Source organism: Taudactylus pleione, unplaced genomic scaffold (assembly GCF_031769625.1).
Source record: "Taudactylus pleione unplaced genomic scaffold, aTauple2 ptg001208l, whole genome shotgun sequence".
Taxonomy (NCBI): Eukaryota; Metazoa; Chordata; class Amphibia; order Anura; family Myobatrachidae; genus Taudactylus; species Taudactylus pleione.
In genome coordinates, this window is record NW_028285609.1 from 479,984 (window position 1) to 497,835 (window position 17,852).

The window sequence follows — 17,852 nt, forward strand, 5'->3', positions numbered from 1 at the left end:
GGGAAGAGATGCGGGGAGAAATCTTGGATGTGGGAAGAGATGCGGGGAGAAATCTTGGATGTGGGAAGAATGCGGGGAGAAATCTTGGATGTGGGAAGAGATGCGGGGAGAAATCTTGGATGTGGGAAGAGATGCGGGGAGAAATCTTGGATGTGGGAAGAGATGCGGGGAGAAATCTTGGATGTGGGAAGAGATGCGGGGAGAAATCTTGGATGTGGGAAGAGATGCGGGGAGAAATCTTGGATGTGGGAAGAGATGCGGGGAGAAATCTTGGATGTGGGAAGAGATGCGGGGAGAAATCTTGGATGTGGGAAGAGATGCGGGGAGAAATCTTGGATGTGGGAAGAGATGCGGGGAGAAATCTTGGATGTGGGAAGAGATGCGGGGAGAAATCTTGGATGTGGGAAGAGATGCGGGGAGAAATCTTGGATGTGGGAAGAGATGCGGGGAGAAATCTTGGATGTGGGAAGAGATGCGGGGAGAAATCTTGGATGTGGGAAGAGATGCGGGGAGAAATCTTGGATGTGGGAAGAGATGCGGGGAGAAATCTTGGATGTGGGAATGAGATGCGGGGAGAAATCTTGGATGTGGGAATGAGAGGAGGTGACCACAGTTGTGGTTTACAAATTTAGTAATAATCATACTATACAAATAAACTGACCAGTGCTTGGCCAGCGTTACTGGTTTCTCTTTTGTTATTATTAATTTCTACTTTAATTTCATTGTTAGTTATCAGAATCCTTTCCGTTGATGCTCCACTGTTAGTCTATGTAATGTGTCAACAGGGGTCCAAAGGGAAAATATTTCTAACTGATCTTTCAAGTATTTTTTCTTTTATTTCTATTTGATTTTGTCTCTAGTTTGTTATACCAGTTGCTAAGCTAGAATCTAATAGACCTTTAGCATGGTGATCTTTCCTTTTGGGAAACCAGCACTGCATCTGATCCAACAGCTGAGACGTCCACCTCCCTCCTAAAATGATTCAGCTACTCTCCTTTCCAAAGCCTGTAAGGCCAAATTTCCAAATATTGCAGCTAATTATCTGGAAGAAAAAGCAGTGGAGAGATTAGCTTTTATTAGGTGGAATTCACTAAAGTTGTGTGCTCATGTGACTGCCTTGATCATAACTTTACTAAGCTGTCTGAGAAAGAGCATGAGACTAATGCTGGGTACACACTGGGCGATATATTGTGAGCGCGTTGGCGGGTGTGTACCACTGATGTATCTGTGAAATGTCCACCCAGTTGTGATGTCAGCGCTGACAGTGCAGACACATCGGCAGAACAATTGGTAAGTGTGTAAATGGACTTACCAGTTGTTAGAAAGGTCGGCGGGTCAACCCATCAGCCAAGTGTGTACCCATCTTGAGGCCTATTTGCTGGTCCCTACGCAATTGCAGTGATATAGCTGCTATATTTAAATTCATAATTAGTTTTATTTTATTGCAAAAACAACCTGGTTTTGCCTTAAGGCTGATTCCTGCTTTAAATCTAGCGGCTAAATCACACCGGAGCAGCAAATTAGAGCCTATTACATGTGAGTCTAAACATTTCTTTGGATAATTATGTATTTTTAATTGATCGCGCATTAAATGTTTTTGGAGGGGTTTTCCGTTTGGTAAAGTAAGCTTGAAAAATATACAGAAAGTATTACAAATCAACAAATTCATAAGTATTTTTATTTGTGAATGCGACTTGAAAATACTAATATGTAAAATCATTTTTAGCAGCAGCAACTTTTTAGTAAATTTAACCCTAACTATTCAAGCTAAATCTGTTGTTGCTTAATTTGAAGCACTCTGCTCTTTACTGGTAATGGAGACACCAAGAATGTGTCTACATTCATAATAGGGATTTTCCTCCATTTTGCTTTTGACAGGTGAGTGGAAAGTGATTAAGCTCGCATAATGATAATTGGTCTTCATCATCTTACCAAAGTAGATGGGGGAGAATGAATGGCGGATAGTAGAACATGCTCCCTTTTCCTGTTCCTTTATCTGCTTTCTTAAGATAACTATGCGCACTTCTTCCTGCCATAAATGGTAAGGAGGGAATAACTCCATTAGCTCGCATGGCAAATAGGGCTAATCTGCCGCTGAATAGGATCACTGCATTATAAATAATGGCAGGGAGGTTTTTGTTACTAGCAGCGATTGACAGGCAGCTTCAAAACTCATGTTATATCAATTTATCCCTTTTCCAGTGTGGCTGTAAGTCCTGCGGACATTCATTCTGTGCCGGATGTCTTGGATTTAGTGCAGTTCTACCAACGTATGGTAACACCAAGCAAAAAATCTGCAAGAAATGTAATGAGACTATTAGCAGGTGAGCGCGTGTGCAATGAAGGATCTAGCGATAAAGAGCGCAACACTAAAGATTGAAACTGTTCAATACGCATCCGCTCTAATGAAGATCGGCTAAACTCCATCAGGGAAAAACAAATGAGAAAAATGAAACGGTGCTAGCATATGGGGATGACTACTGTGAAAAAGATAACAAAACACCAATTTTAATAAAAAATATGCACATTTATTATACTAAAAAATATATATGAGCATAAATGAATCAACACTTTAGACTTTCTTGCTTTTGGCTCATTTAGTGGCTCCTTCTGTAAACCTGTGGTGTGGGAAGTTGATACTGGTGAATCATCATGTATGTACATTGTATGTGCAGCCTCATGTTCCCTGTTAAAGTAATTAGGTTCCTATTATTAGCAGAGTATAGCGGAGTGCACCTGGGCAAGTGACCTATTGGTAGAGGGACCAGGGAAGAACACTGGGGTCTATAACCTAACAGACGGTATGATGTAAATGTACTGTATGTATATAACCACAGACAGTACACTGGGCCTTTGGTGTACGAGATGTTAAGTGAGTTGTGCAGCAGGTGCGCTGGGGGTGGTTATTGCACACTTGGTACAGCTTAACCATGTTTCAGGTTTATTTAATCAGGTAGAACAAGAAGGCGGCATAGACAAATTATTTGGTGACAAAGGCATGTTTTGAATGATCGGCAGACAATGCAGCAACCATGTCATAGCTTTAATGTTCACACCTCTGATCAGATCAGTGATCTGTCGATCAAAGTTTGGTCTGACCAACTCCCCCTCTTTTTTTTTTCCCAACCATATTCTGGAGGCCTAATGTGTAATCTCACTGCTAATCGAGCAAACAGATGTGTCCTCCTACATCTTGTGAGGCGCCAGGTCCCGTGCGACTTTGCTATTGCCAGGCATCTTTTTCTTCCCCAAACATGTGTCTTAGTCACAATGTGATGTGACTAGGATGCGTAAGGAGACTGTGCTGATTAAATATGGTATGTGACACTTGTATACCTGTGTGCGGCTCACAACATATCATTTTGTATATAGATTCAGACTCAGTCGCACACAGATATATAAGTGTCACATATCAAATTAATCAGCACGGTCTCCTGGTGCATCCTAGTCACATCACATTGCAACTAAGAGGCATTTTAGGGCAAAAATCATGCTTGGCACTAACAAAAGTTGCACAGGACCTGGCGTGTTGAGAGGGGCTGTTTGGCGCAACTGCAGCAAGAATGTATGAGGACACATCTGTAATGTGAATGACTGGCACTGCACTGTTTGGAGCCAAGTAGTATTGGCAATCATTGTACTGCCCTGATGCACTGCTTGTCTTAGGATTCGTCTTGTGTGCCTTCACTTTTTAATTGGTTGCTGCTACTAACGCTGTGTGGATTCTTGATATTCGTCATTACATATGCGCATATTCAGCTATATGTGCAGTTTCCTGGGGTGCCATGGTTGCTTAAAATTGCCCGGTGTAGGCTTTGGCACCTAATTGATACTATATATAATAAAATAACTAGTTTTTCTGACATCCAGTCACATAATGCACTTTATTTAGACCTAAAAGAGGGTTACTCCCAGTTTCTTTCAGGTTTGGATATAATTATTTATTTATTTAGGAGTCTTTGGGGTGAATCCAATTTGGATAGCACCTGGTTCTAATTGAAGTATATGATGCCCTTATATTATATTACTCATACTCCCACAGCCTGAGGTAGTGGTCTGATAGAGCCCCAGCAGGTTACAGCACAGAGCTAGTCATTTCTAGGAGGTATTGGATCAGGTACTTAAACCGTTCATGTCCTGTCGCAATAAAGCACTTCACACTGTAAGATTGACCACACTCTTCCTTGTATATGTATGCATAATAATATTTCTATTGAATGGGCCAGACGGCAATAGTGTATATATTTGGGTTTAGGATGAAGAAATAAACCTATTCCAAGCCGATAAAATATACCATACGTAAAGAAATCTCATTGCTGGCTTTTGGAGAAATGTACTCCTTGGGACTGTGTATGTACTATGGAGACAAAAAAATTCATTTCTGATTTTTTGTTTGTCCGTCTGTTAGTTCTTGTGTGATGCCAGAACAATGATACTGTAAGCATTTGGATTGTGTTTTCAATATTGTATAGCTTAGTCACCTAGAAAGAAACTGAGGTATGTATTATCTCAATGTGACATCAGGGAGAGGAGCAATAAAGGAATCCTAGATGCTTGACACTCTGCACATGTGTAGGCTCCTCAAGCTAAAAATGATTAGCTGTATGTAAATATATTATTAGGGGGACAAGAATACTTTCAGAGACTGTTTATGAACTATGGAGACAAAAACATTTTTTAAGCAGAATTTGCACAGGCTCTTCAAGTTCAAAATGACATATATATATATATATATATATATATATATATATATTATAATGTTGCACACCCTGAACGCAAACAATTACAGTCAGGTGCATAAACATTGGGACATTGACAGAATTTTCATATTTTGGCCTCTGTTCACCACCACAATGGCTTTGAAATGAAGCAAACAAGATGTGCTTTAACTGCAGACTTTCAGATTTCATTTGAGGGTAATTACATCCAAATCAGGTGAATGGTGTAGGAATTACAACGGTTTCTATATGTGCCTCCCACTTTTTAGGGGGCCAAAAGTAATGGGACTATCAACTCAAAAGCTATTTCATGGACAGGTGTGGGCTATTCCCTCGTTATTTCATTATCAATTAAGCAGGTAAAAGGTCTGGAGTTGATTCTAGGTGTGACATTTGCATTTGGAATCATTTGCTGTCGACTCTCAATATGAGATCCAAAGAGCTGTCACTATCAGTGAAGCAAGCCATCATTAGGCTGAAAAATCAAAACAAACCCATCAGAGAGATAGCAAAAACATTAGGTGTGGCCAAATCAACTGTTTGGAACATTCTTAAAAAGAAAGAACGCATCGGAGAGCTCAGCAACACCAAAAGACCCGGAAGACCACGGAAAACAACTGTGGTGGATGACAGAAGAATTATTTCCCTGGTGAAGAAAAACCCCTTCGCAACAGTTGGCCAAATCAAGAACACTCTCCAGGAGGTAGGTGTATATGTGTCAAAGTCAATAATCAAGAGAAGACTTCACAAGAGTGAATATAGAGGGTTCACCACAATATGTAAACCATTGGTGAGCCACAAAAACAGGAAGACCAGATTAGAGTTTGCCAAACAACATCTAAAAAAGCCATTACAGTTCTGGAACAACATCCTATGGACAGATGAGACAAAGATCAACTTGTACCAGAGTGATGGGAAGAGAAGAGAAGGAAAGGAACTTCTCATGATCCAAAACACACCACCTCATCAGTGAAGCATGGTGGTGGTAGTGTCATGGCGTGGGCATGTATGGCTGCCAATGGAACTGGTTCCCTTGCATTTATTGATGATGTGACTGCTGACAAAAGCAGCAGAATGAATTCTGAAGTGTTTCGGCCAATATTACATGCTCATATTCAGTCAAATGCTTCAGAACTCATTGGACGGCGCTTCACAATGCAGATGGACAATGACCCGAAGCATACTGCAAAAGCAACCAAAGAGTTTTTTAAGGCTAAAAGTGGAATGTTATGCAATGGCCAAGTCAATCCCCTGACCTGAATCTGATTGAGCATGCATTTCACTTGATGAAGACAAAACTGAAGGGAAAATGCCCCATGAACAAGCAGGAACTGAAGACATTTGCAGTAGAGGCCTGGCAGAGCATCACCAGGGATGAAACCCAGCGTCTGGTGATGTCTATGCCTTCTAGACTTCAGGCTGTAATTGCCTGCAAAGGATTTGCAACAAAGTATTAAAAAGTGAAAGTTAGATTTAGGATTGTTTAGTTTGTCCCATTACTTTTGGCCCCTTAAAAAGTGGGAGACACATATAGAAACCGTTGTACTTCCTACACAGTTCACCTGCATTTGGATGTAATTACCCTCAAATTAAATCTGAAAGGCTGCAGTTAAAGCACAACTTGTTTGTTTCATTTCAAAGCCATTGTTGTGGTGAATAGAGGCCAAAATATGAAAATTCTGTCAATGTCCCTATATTTATGCACCTGACTGTATATACGTATGCATATATAAATACATAGATATATATATCTGAAGATCTATTTCGCAGGCAAGTCCAACTATATATTAAGCGCTAATCAGGCAGCTTATCTTGTCTCATGAAGTTGCAGTATACATGTCAAACCAGTGGATGGTGCACCAAGACAAATTCGCTGCTCATATTAGTTGCAACCTTTCAGTTTTGCTGTAGGGTTAAGTTCCTTTTTCACGAGTTAGTAACCCCAAGCATCTTTTTGTGTTAATCCCTGAAGGAAAAACTGCAAATATTGTTCATAAAGACATTTGGTGATCAATGTCTACATATAAAATATACATCACAATATTAGATGCTACTTCTATCTTTGTAAAATTCGTTCCGCTGACCAATAACAGACATCCACATGAGAATTTGCTGGCAAATACTAGATTTAAATAGTAATGATGAATTATCATAAAAGTTTTCTTGTCATTCTCCTCCTCAAAACCTCTCAAATACTCAAAAATATCAGAATGATCATTTCAACAATTTAACTTCTTTCATTGTTCTAGCGGAGTGGGAACAACAAACAGCGCATCCAACTGGTCTCCCCCAGAGAATTACAAGAAGTGAGTTTATCGTAAATATTCTGTTAATTAACATATTTAAGATGTAGTGAAAGGTAATAATTATTTTAAACATATGTTAATGATTATGCATGTTAAATTAATTAATAAGAGAGCATAAATTCAGTCTTGCATTTTCAAACACAGCCAGACCACCAAGCCAGGTCGATGGACAATCATACTAGAAGGGAACTGTCATGACAGTTGATCTGGTGAACAAAATCTGGTATAGATTATTAATTGTTACTTAGTCTCAACACACGACAGTAGGTACAAAGCAGCTGGACACATGGGGCTTGTCCACCCAAGAGTTTTATTTTAGTTAAAATCTAAATGACTTATAATGCAAGAAAACTGCATCAGAATAGTGCAGGACAAAGGTCTTTTGATCTCTTTTCTATATGCTGTCCCCATTGGCAACAATGATGTGGCCCATACCTAATTAGATATGTGCGCAGATCCCCGTGTTTTCGTTTTGGCTCTAAATCATCAGGTGTGTTTTGGATCTGAATTTCTTTACATTCTGATAAAAACAGCTAAGACTTGGTTTTTAACATTTGTTCCAGTGAATTTTGACTAATTTTGGCAGCTGAAATCACGCGGGAATACCCAAGCCAGAACTCTCTTCTACTCAAACCCCAAAGTGACCCGATCTGGGACTTGTTTAGACTCAAAATACCAAAGTCCAGGTGCTTTCGGTTTTCAGCAGAACCGAACCGCTCATCTCTATACATAATAGCCTGCGAGTTGCATGAACCAGCACAATTCTTGCAGCTAAAGCTGGGTACACATTAGACGACCTGTGTAACCAGCCGACCCACGATGCGATGGATGCACATGCGTATGCATCGCAGCGTGTGTAGTTCTCACTGTGGGGTGGTAACGGGTGGTGGTCGGAGAAACGCAGGCGTGTCGGTGCGTTTGAATGCCATTACAGGGGCGTGCATATATTGGCCACTGCGATGGCACACGTAGCTTGGGCTTACACTGCGTGTGATGAAGTTAGCAATTTCTGAGTAAGTTCAGACCTGTAGCAATTGTGCGTGAGGCTCCTATGTTACTTGTTGATACCAATGTTTTTGCATACTTGCTAAGTATTACGGATGTGAGTAAGGGGAAGTGGGCGTCCTTATGTTAGGCTGCGACAGCATTGCGATTACAAACAATAGCATATGTTTGCAGTGGGTCTGCGTGCGATTATGGAGCTGCGATCGCAGTTGCGATCCGTACTGACATATCATTTAATGCAGGGGTTCCCAACCACGGTCCTCAAGGCATAGTTGAGCACAGGTGACTTAATTAGTACCTTAGTTATATTGATTTAACCATCTGTGCTTAAGCATGGATATCACTAAAACCAGCAGGACTGTTAGTGTGCCTTGAGGACCGAGATTGGGAATCACTGATTTAATGTGTACCCACATTTAGCCTGTAGATTTAAAGCAAACTGTAATTTTTTTTTTTGCCTTGTATTGTTGAAAGTCTGGCAAACGTTGCCTACACCTGGTCTAGGCATAAGATGTTACTATCTTCATTATTCATATATAAGAGCCACAGAACCATGAAGGAGAGCTGATCATATGTCCTTGAAATTGAGCAAGTATAAGACCACATTTGTCATGTGGGTCTGGCCATGACCTTCGTCTACAAAACAGTTAAATAGACTCTGAGGAGTCTCCCGGCTCATTCCACCAGTATCATCTTCTGGGGCAACTTGGTCCAGTTATCATACATTCACCAGTCATTACATGACTGAGGCCACATAGATATCAGGAGACAAACTGCTGTGGGCTGTGGCTTGGTTGTGCTCTCATGATTCAGGCCACTTCTCGGTTATCTCCAAAACATCTGCAAATTAACATAAAACCAATGTGCCAGTAAATATCCGATATAGAGTTGCTACAGCAGGACATATAAGGGTTGCTTCTGAGTAGGCCGTATCTGCAGCCGTTATCCCATACTGGTGTGGCAGCCTGCTGACTAGCTTATGCTAATGCCAAAATCCCCTTGTGTATGTTGAAGATCCATACGTATGCATGGGGAATGCCATTCTGCCCACTGTTTTTCGTTTGCAGCTGTAACCAATTAATCATTAGTATCTGACCATGCTTCCTCCTCATGCTGAATGCAAAAGATCCGCCTGACACAGACATCCCATCCAGATACGTCTCAAGGACGTTCTACATCTGCTTCCCTTCTCCTTCAAGCCCTACACTGGCTCCCCTTCCCCTTCAGATGCCAATTCAAGGTTCTTACACTCGCCTACAAAACCCTCACCAAATCCTCTCCCACATACATTTCTGACCTTCTCTCCCCTCACACTCCCACCGGTGCACTTCGCTCATCCAATGCATGCTGCCTCTCTTGCCAACTGATTACTTCCTCCCACTCCCGCATCCGAGATTTTGCCCGTGCTGCTCCCTACCTTTGGAATGCTCTCCCTCTCCCTATCAGACTCTCCACCTCTCTACAAATCTTCAAACGGGCTCTCAAGACCCACTGCTTCATCAAGGCCTTCCAGCTCTCATGCTAACCCACTTCATGCTCTTTCCTCCCTATCTTCCCCTTCTGTGTCACGCCTGTCTGTCTGCCCCTCCCTTTAGAATGTAAGCTCTCACGAGCAGGGACCTCTTCCCTCATGTGCTTCTCCTTTTTCTTCTTCGACTCTTTACTCCCCATAGGGCACCTAACATGTAACTGACAACTCCTGGCTGCTTATTGTGAGTGTTTAATTGCTATTGCAGCAATGTATATAAATCGGGTCCTTGTCCTGTACTGTAATGTACTGTAAGTTACTTGTTTCTTGTTCACTTATTAGTTCTATGTACTATGTAAGGCGCTGCGGAACACTTGTGGCGCCATATAAATAAAGGATAATAATAATAAGGGCTCTGAGTGCCCTGTGCTGGCCCCGCCGCCATTGCAAATGACGTCATGATGTTGCGCATAAGGGGGTGGAACTTTAGCAGCTGTAATTATGGCAAGGTGCCCACTACAGGCAGCCTTGCCGCAGTGATACTGGCTGCAGGATGCCGTTCCAGGCACCCTGCAACCAGAAGCAGGGGCTGTAGGGTGGCGACGGTGATGCCCACAGAGCCCTGGTTCCATGGTACTAAAGCTGATGTGTACGTTCACGACATCCCACTAGACGGAATGTGTTAAAGAAATCTTATTGAAATGAAATTATCCTAGTGATTCAAAGGTTTATAATTTTGGGTTAAACTTTGTGAGTTAAGATATTAATTATAATGTGTTATTAAATGATAAAAAATAGAATATTTGCTTCAGACATATGAGATTAAAACAAGCAGCAAAGGTACAAACAGACAAATAAAGGAAAGGAGAGAACCCCCTCTAACAGAATGTATTCATGATTTTGCATGATCGCTATCCAGTTATTGCCCAGAAATGCCTATTTCATGGAAAGAGTAGTCTCATCAATCCGTCCACACTATCTCAATCCAGGTGCATACGCCTGATCAGGCACATGCACTGTGGCCAATTTATTTGTACAGAACATGCTCACTACTCTAAAATTCACAAACCCACTTGCAAATGACTCAGAATCAGGCCCATATGAGATGCATGAGTGTTATATCTTTTTTTTTTTTTTTGCGGGGGGTGAAGATAAATGAAATGACGGTAACTAATGTACTCTTTCAGGAGAGTGGCGGCATTAGAAGCCAAACAGAGTAAAAAGAAAGAGATGCAAAGGGGCCCAGGATCTCTACATGTTGGGACAAACTCGAGCTATCGGGGGCTGTCGCCAGAGGACCGAGCTATAGCTGAACGACTGGAGAAACTCAAAGAAGAGACCAAACCAAGTGAGTAGAATCAAATATATCACAGATATAAACCATCATCCAAAAAAAACTTGTAGTCATTTATTTAACCTACACTTATGTGGGGTACACACTTGGCCAAGCAATCATACAACCAATTTTGGTCAGCATACACAGCAATTGGCCGCACGATATGTCTGGCCAGACATCACAACTTGGCAGGCATTTAAATATGTCATTGTGGCTGGTTCCTGTGGCCAGCATGGGATGTAGTTAGAAAGCCGATGGTGGAAATGACGTCCGCCGGCTTCTCGACACTGAAATCCTGGCACGGGACTATTGAGGTCTACATCCCGATGCACGGCATACCAATTGCAGGGAAGGCGGGCGTGGGAGCGGATAGCATCGGGGGGGGGGAGAGTTAGGTTTAGGGGTTTCCTAGGAGGACTTGGGGTTAGGTAACCCACCGGGAGGGTTAGGCTAGGTGAAGGGGGGGTTAGGGTCAGGTACTCACGAGGGGAGGTTAGGGTTAGGCATCCCCTGGGAGGGTTAGGTTTAGGGGCACCCCTCGGGGGACGTTAAGGTTAGGCACTAGGGGGGAAGGTTAGGATTAGGCATCACTAAGGGAGGGTTAGGGTTACAGGGGGGAGAGGGGAGGGTTAGAGTAGTTACTTACCTTAGTCAGGATCTTCATCTGCCGACCTTCTGGCGTCAAATTTGATCCGCCGGGCTGAGGTCCGACGGTCGTACATATCGATTTCGGCCAGCATATTGGTTGTTTGTGTGTACACACCTGCTGATGTGAACGATATATCTTTCAGATATATTGCATATGCTGTGCTGCACGGCCGATACAATATATTTGTTAAAGATGTTGTTTCAGATGTATCTTATACATACGAGCAGATGCACTAAATAATATATCATTCATCGGCTGTACGAGTGATGTATCGGCTAGTGTGTACCAAGCATTTACTCTGTCACTAGGAGTGACACTGGTAAAAAAAATAACAAAAAATATGTATTTATCATTTGCTTAAGCTAGCCATACACTGTGCGATATGCACCGTGTGACGTGACGTGGGATCCGACGTCCGATATATCGGGCGGTCCCCACACACAGTGTGATCGGGTGGCTGACCACCCGATATGCCAGCTCCCCCACCCACATAGCGCTGCATGGGATCGCACATCGCATCCGCAGAATGACTGAACCAGCTGTAAGATCTGGGAGTGCGATGTACGACCCCACGGGTGCGCGCTCTGGGCCTGATTCAGACCCGTTCGCTAGGATGCGGACGTTCGTAGCTGGCTTATAGTCGCTAACTGCTATCTAAAACAGTGCAAGAGATCGGGATGGGTTCGCTCGCTGCGTATAAACTGCCCAGCAGAGTGATTAGCAGGAGAGGCTTTATGGGTGGTGACCGGGGCTCAGAGGAGTGCATAATTAAAAGGCAGCGTCATAGTACACGTCACTTGGTGGGATTACTCTGAAGTGATCGCTGTGCTTGCGGCAGGGTAAAGGCATCCTTAAGCCCTGCGATCGCATCCCATGGTGAAATACAGTGGTGTGAAAAGCAGAACATATGATGTCATGTCCAGTTGAGTCCTTATTTCTTCCCTGTTTTATATCAGGCAATATTCTCGCCAACAGCCATACACCATATCCCTGAGCCCCATGCAGGCATAAAACTTCCCTGTGCACTATTAGACCTTAGGGAATGTTACAAGCCTATAGCAAAGGTTTGCCTCTCACTAGATAATCCTCAATACCACGGTGCTCCAGCCTACAGAGAGTTTGCTCACGTTTTGTTCCTGTTATAAGATCATGTGTTTTTGCTGCTGAGCCTTCCAGTTACCTCATATTCTCCTCATCTCACATTATTTTCAAATACAAGCAATCAATTAGAGCAGTCACATAGTTGTCTGTGGTTTTTTTTCTTCCTCCATAGGGGAGACAGGCTTTACTCTAGATATAGGTTGGAGTCTGAGCACCACATAGTTAATACTTGTAATGCATGAGCCCAGGTTCCACCCCCCCACCTATACCCCACCCCCAGCCACAGGCATTTCAGTTTTTTGTTGGTGCCTGCAGCAGTGGCACAGTGTGGAAGCTGTGCTGCCAGCTTCATACTTTTCCTTTATTTCTCTTTGTTTTACCCTGACTGGGTAGCGCTGGCCGCAGTGCTGGTGACTGGGTCAGTGTCTTCGGCCGGTACCCCGTGGAACAAAACGGAGCTGTAGCCACAGAAGGGAACAACTAAGCAGCTCCCTGCTTGCTTGTCACGACTTTACACCGCCGATTAGGGAGACATCGGCGGTGCTGGCTGTAGGTAACTAGGTCCTTTCCGCATTCCTATTAGATAACTTGGGCAGCGGGGCACCACTGTGTAGGCGACGACTTGCCTTGGGGGTCCATGCCAAAAGGGGGAGGTATGCTCTCCATGTTAGCTCCTCCCCCACACCCTCGGCGCTTTCCCCCAAGAGGCATTCCGTCCCAGGGTGACGACTCCTCTCTCCTCTCCTTCAGAGACGCTGGGCAGCCATTTTCACAGTGCCTGCTAGTTCAGCTTGTCTCCAGAGAGTGCAGGCTCTTGGTCTACCTGTATTCCTTGTCCTCAGCGGTCAGGTTATATTATACAGCTCCTTCCCCCCCTCCTTGGGGTTGGTTTGTTGAGCGCTTATTGCCTTTTTCTATTGCTGCATTAAATGTTCTGTGTGACTATTTGTGCACTTTGTTTAGTCTCAGGCCTCTGCATAGCCCAACTCATTTTTCTATTTGTGGTGCATTAACATTCATTGCTCTACCACATATTGGCACCACCATGGTGGTCTCTGTGTTTGCTATTTTACAAGCTCACAGCAGGAGGTTCCTTCAGCTTCACCTTCCAGTCAGGAACCTGCTTGGTTTTCCTCTCTATCCCAGGTAATGTTGCAGTTAGTTGATAAGCTTACATCCCCTGGGTCCGCTCCTTCTGCTGGTGTCCCTTCAGGCACAGCCCATATCTCCAATGTGATGCCGCCTCCTTTGCTGCCCTCCGCTATAGAGCCTCCTCGGATGCAGTTCTTTATGCAGTCAGTGCAGGATTTAACGGAAGTTACATAATCTTTCAAACAGATGCTGGACAGGGACCGTACTTCTAAGAGTAAGCCCTCCAGACGGGACTGCTAATCAAGGATGCTGAGCCGGCCTCACGCTCAAGTGTTTGAAAGTCAAAAGAAGGCCGTTTCAGAGTTTCCTTCCTTTGCGCCTAATAGGTGCTTCCAGGTTTCTAAGAGCATTACTTCTTTTTCATCCTATGCCTGCTGCCAATCGGGCTAAATGGGAGTCTCCTTCCCTAGTTGATGCGCATGTTGTCCGCCTGATCAAGAAAACCACCCTTCCTTTTCCTAACACGGCGTCCCTTAAGGATCCGATGGATATGAAGTTGGAAACATTTCTCAAATCTATTTATTCTAATGCAGGTAGCTCATCTGGCCCTGGAATCTGCTTGGGTTGCTAAGTTCATCGGTCGCTGGGCAGATGCCCTGGAGGATGGCCTCACTCAAGGTACTCACAGGAATGAGCTTTTGTCTCTCATGGAGGATATCCGAGAGGTGCTTCCTATCTTGGGGAGGTGGCTATAGACCCGTGTCAACAAGGAGAGCCCTCTGGCTTCGTTCTTAACATGCTAAAACTGACTCTAGGAAGGCCCTTGAAGCTCTCCCATTTTCAGAGGATATTCTTTCTAGTCCGGAAAATGGACAAGATTGTGGCTATGGTGGCACCATCTAAGACGGCCTTTCGCCCTTCTGGGACAGCCCCTAGATCGCGATCTTCTAATTTTCGCTCCTTTTGTCCTTAAGGAAAAGCCATGGGCTTGTCATTTTCTAGGTCACAAGGATACTCCACTAAAATGTTTAAGCCAGCAGGTAAACAACCCTGGTCTACCAGGCACCCGGCTGTTAAGCCAGCCGACAAGCCTACTGTATGACGGGGGGGACCTGGGGAACACCAACGTGGGAGGCCGGCATCTACTTTTTTCTGAGATTTGGAGGGCAACCACGACGGACACCTAAGTGGGGTAGTCTCCCAGGAATATGCGTTGATCTCGCGGGAGTATCCTCTGGTCTAGTTTTCTTCCCCAGGTCTTCCTTTGGATCATGAAAGAGCAGGAGCCTTGAGGGACTCTATTCACTCTCCAAGGTTATTTTTCCGGTTGCCTCATCTCAGCAGGGCACAGCCTTCTATGCCAGCATCTTCCTGGTGCGGAAGCAAAAAGGTTCTTTCCCAATTCTCAACCTGAAGTCACTCAACAGGTAGTTGAGGATTTCCAAGTTCTGCATGAAATTGTTTAGCTCCATTATACTAGCTCTGGAGCCGAGGGACTTCATGGCCTCCTTAGAGATCTAGGATGCCTATTTGCATGTCCCCATCTGTCTCAGTGACCAGCAATAAGGTTTTCTGTCCAGGAAGAACATTTCCAGTTTCGAGCTTTGCCATTTGGACTTTCGACTGCTCCTGGTGTCTTCACGAAAGTCATGGCGATCATGGTGGCTCATCTTTGGAGCAGGGAAATCCGAATATTACCCTATCTGGACGACTTACTTCTCTTGGCCTAATCTCCGGAGTGGAGGTCCTCGGGGAACACATTCGGGTCATGGTGGACCTTCTCCAGGCCCACTGATGGGTAATCAATTGGAAGAAAACCTCTCTGACTACGCCTCAGGAGATGATGCATTTGTGGGCCTTGCTGGACTCCAGTGTTTAGTAGATGTTCTTTCCAGAACACAAAGTACAGGACTTGCAGGCCAAAATTAGTTTATTTCTGCGTCATCACCAGGGGTCCCATCTGATCAGGGACGCCCCTTCTCGATTCAGGACTGGGTCCTCCTCACCACCAATGCAAGTCTTCGGGGGTGGGGGACGGTGACCTGTCAATGGACATTTCAGGGTCAGTAGTCTGTTCAGGAAATATGCACAAAAAGAAGAAATACAAGTGCACAACTCCAAATTAACTGAATATATATAAATAAATAAATTTTGCAATAAATAGAGGTTTTTGGCATAATCTTGGCCAAGGTTATGGGCCTACCCACCACATCCGGGTAACCTCTGTAGGGTAGATCCCTAACATACTAGGGTTCAAATCCAGAGTGCAGGACACCCCCAGACTAGCCCAGCCAAGCCACCCCAAGGTACTGCTCTAATAAGAAAAGTGAAGAGTAAAGGAAATAGTTAAGAGCAGCTGCATATAAGGAATAAAAATAAAAAAGTGAAATACATATATAAAAAACAGACAGTGAAGCATTAAAATGTGTTCTAAAGGAAAAGTGTTATAATGCGGTGCCCTGAAGCAGATCAACCAAAGCAATCCAGGGGGACCAAAAATGAACCAAAGTTGCACTACACAGTCTAAATATTTACAGGACTTACCTATATTATGCCTCTGACTGGTGTGCATATTACAATGCCAGACTCCATGCTCTAAACCAATGTGGTAGGGGTGCTAGTCTGAGTAGAAAGTGTCTCAAGCTTTCAGGTGTGTAAAGCTAGGCACTGATTGGATAACATAGAAAATGGTCCTCAGGGTGCACACGCTGAACAACACACACACACACACACATATATATATATATATATATATATATATATAAATAAAATTTGGAGGTGCTACCTATGGAGACTATTGATATGCACAAAAAAATTAAATACAAGTGCACAACTCCAAATTAACTGAATATATATAAATAAATAAATTTTGCAATAAATAGAGGTTTTTGGCATAATCTTGGCCAAGGTTATGGGCCTGCCCACCACACCCGGGTAACCTCTGTAGGGTAGGTCCCAGTCAGAGGCACAGTATAAGTAAGTCCTGCAAATATTTAGACTGTGTAGTGCAACTTTGGTTCATTTTTGGGTCGTGGGTCCCCTCGGATTGCTTTGATTGATCTGCTTCAGGGCACCGCATTATAACACATTTCCTTTATAACACATTTTACCGCTTCACTGTCTGTTTTTCATATATATTTCACTTTTTAATTTTTATTTATATGCAGCTGCTCTTAACTATTTCCTTTTACACTCCACTTTTCTTATTAGAGCGGTGCCTTGGGGTGGCTTGGCTGGGCTAGTTTGGGGGTGTCCTGCGCTCTGGATTTCAACCTTAGTATGTTAGGGACCTAACCTACAGAGGTTACCCGGCTGTGGTGGGTAGGCCCATAACCTTGGCCAAGATTATGCCAAAAACCTCTATTTATTGCAAAATGTATTTATTTATATATATTCAGTTAATTTGGAGTTGTGCACTTGTATTTCTTTTTTTTTGTGCATATATCAATGGTCTCCACAGATAGCACCTCCAATTATATATATATATATAATATATGTATATATATATATTATAATATATTTTATAATGTGTATGTTCAGGGTGTGCAGCCTGAGGACCATTTTCTTAGTCTGTTCATGAAAGTCAGCTACCGATCAATGTTTTGGAGCTCCGAGCAGTTTACAGAGTTCTGTCTAGCTCTGTCTCTTTCAGCATCGTCTGGTCTAGGTACAAGCTGACAACGTGACGGCTGTTACCACATAAACAATCAGTGCAGCACTCAGTCATGGTGCCATGAGGGCGGTCAGTCACATTCTCCTTTGGGTGGAGCGACATCTTCCATCCCTATCGGCAGTCTACATCCCCGGAGTGCAATATTGGGACTTTCTAAGCTGCCAGGACGTTCATTTGGGCGAATGGGCTCTACATCCTGACGTCTTTCAACTCCTCGTTCTTTGCTGGGGCTTGCCGGACATCGACATGATGGAGTTTCAGCACAATCACCAGCTTCCGAGGTACTGTTCACAGACCAGAAATCTTGGGGGCCTTTCTGGCGGATACCTTGGTGGTTTGGTGGACCTTCCCCCTTTTGTGCATCTTCCCTCCAATCTCTCTGATTGCGCGGATCCTCCGCAAGTTGAACTTGGAGGGCAGCAGAATGATCCTAGTGGCACCCAAATGGCCATGAAGGGTTTGGTACGCGGATGTTCAAGGCCTCTCCATTGATAATTCACTGCG

At 43.7% G+C, this 17,852-nt stretch overlaps 1 protein-coding gene across 2 annotated transcripts in view; it reads left to right on the forward strand.

The window, feature by feature from the left end:
- Positions 1–17,852, forward strand: part of LOC148451022 (abscission/NoCut checkpoint regulator-like) — a 57,988-nt gene that overhangs the window by 1,528 nt on the left and 38,608 nt on the right. For both annotated transcript variants that reach the window (XM_088462365.1, XM_088462366.1), the window contains exons 3-5: positions 2,203–2,324; positions 6,968–7,024; positions 10,685–10,845. In XM_088462365.1, coding sequence (XP_088318491.1) covers positions 2,203–2,324; positions 6,968–7,024; positions 10,685–10,845 — 340 coding nt within the window. The remainder of the gene's footprint in view (positions 1–2,202; positions 2,325–6,967; positions 7,025–10,684; positions 10,846–17,852) is intronic.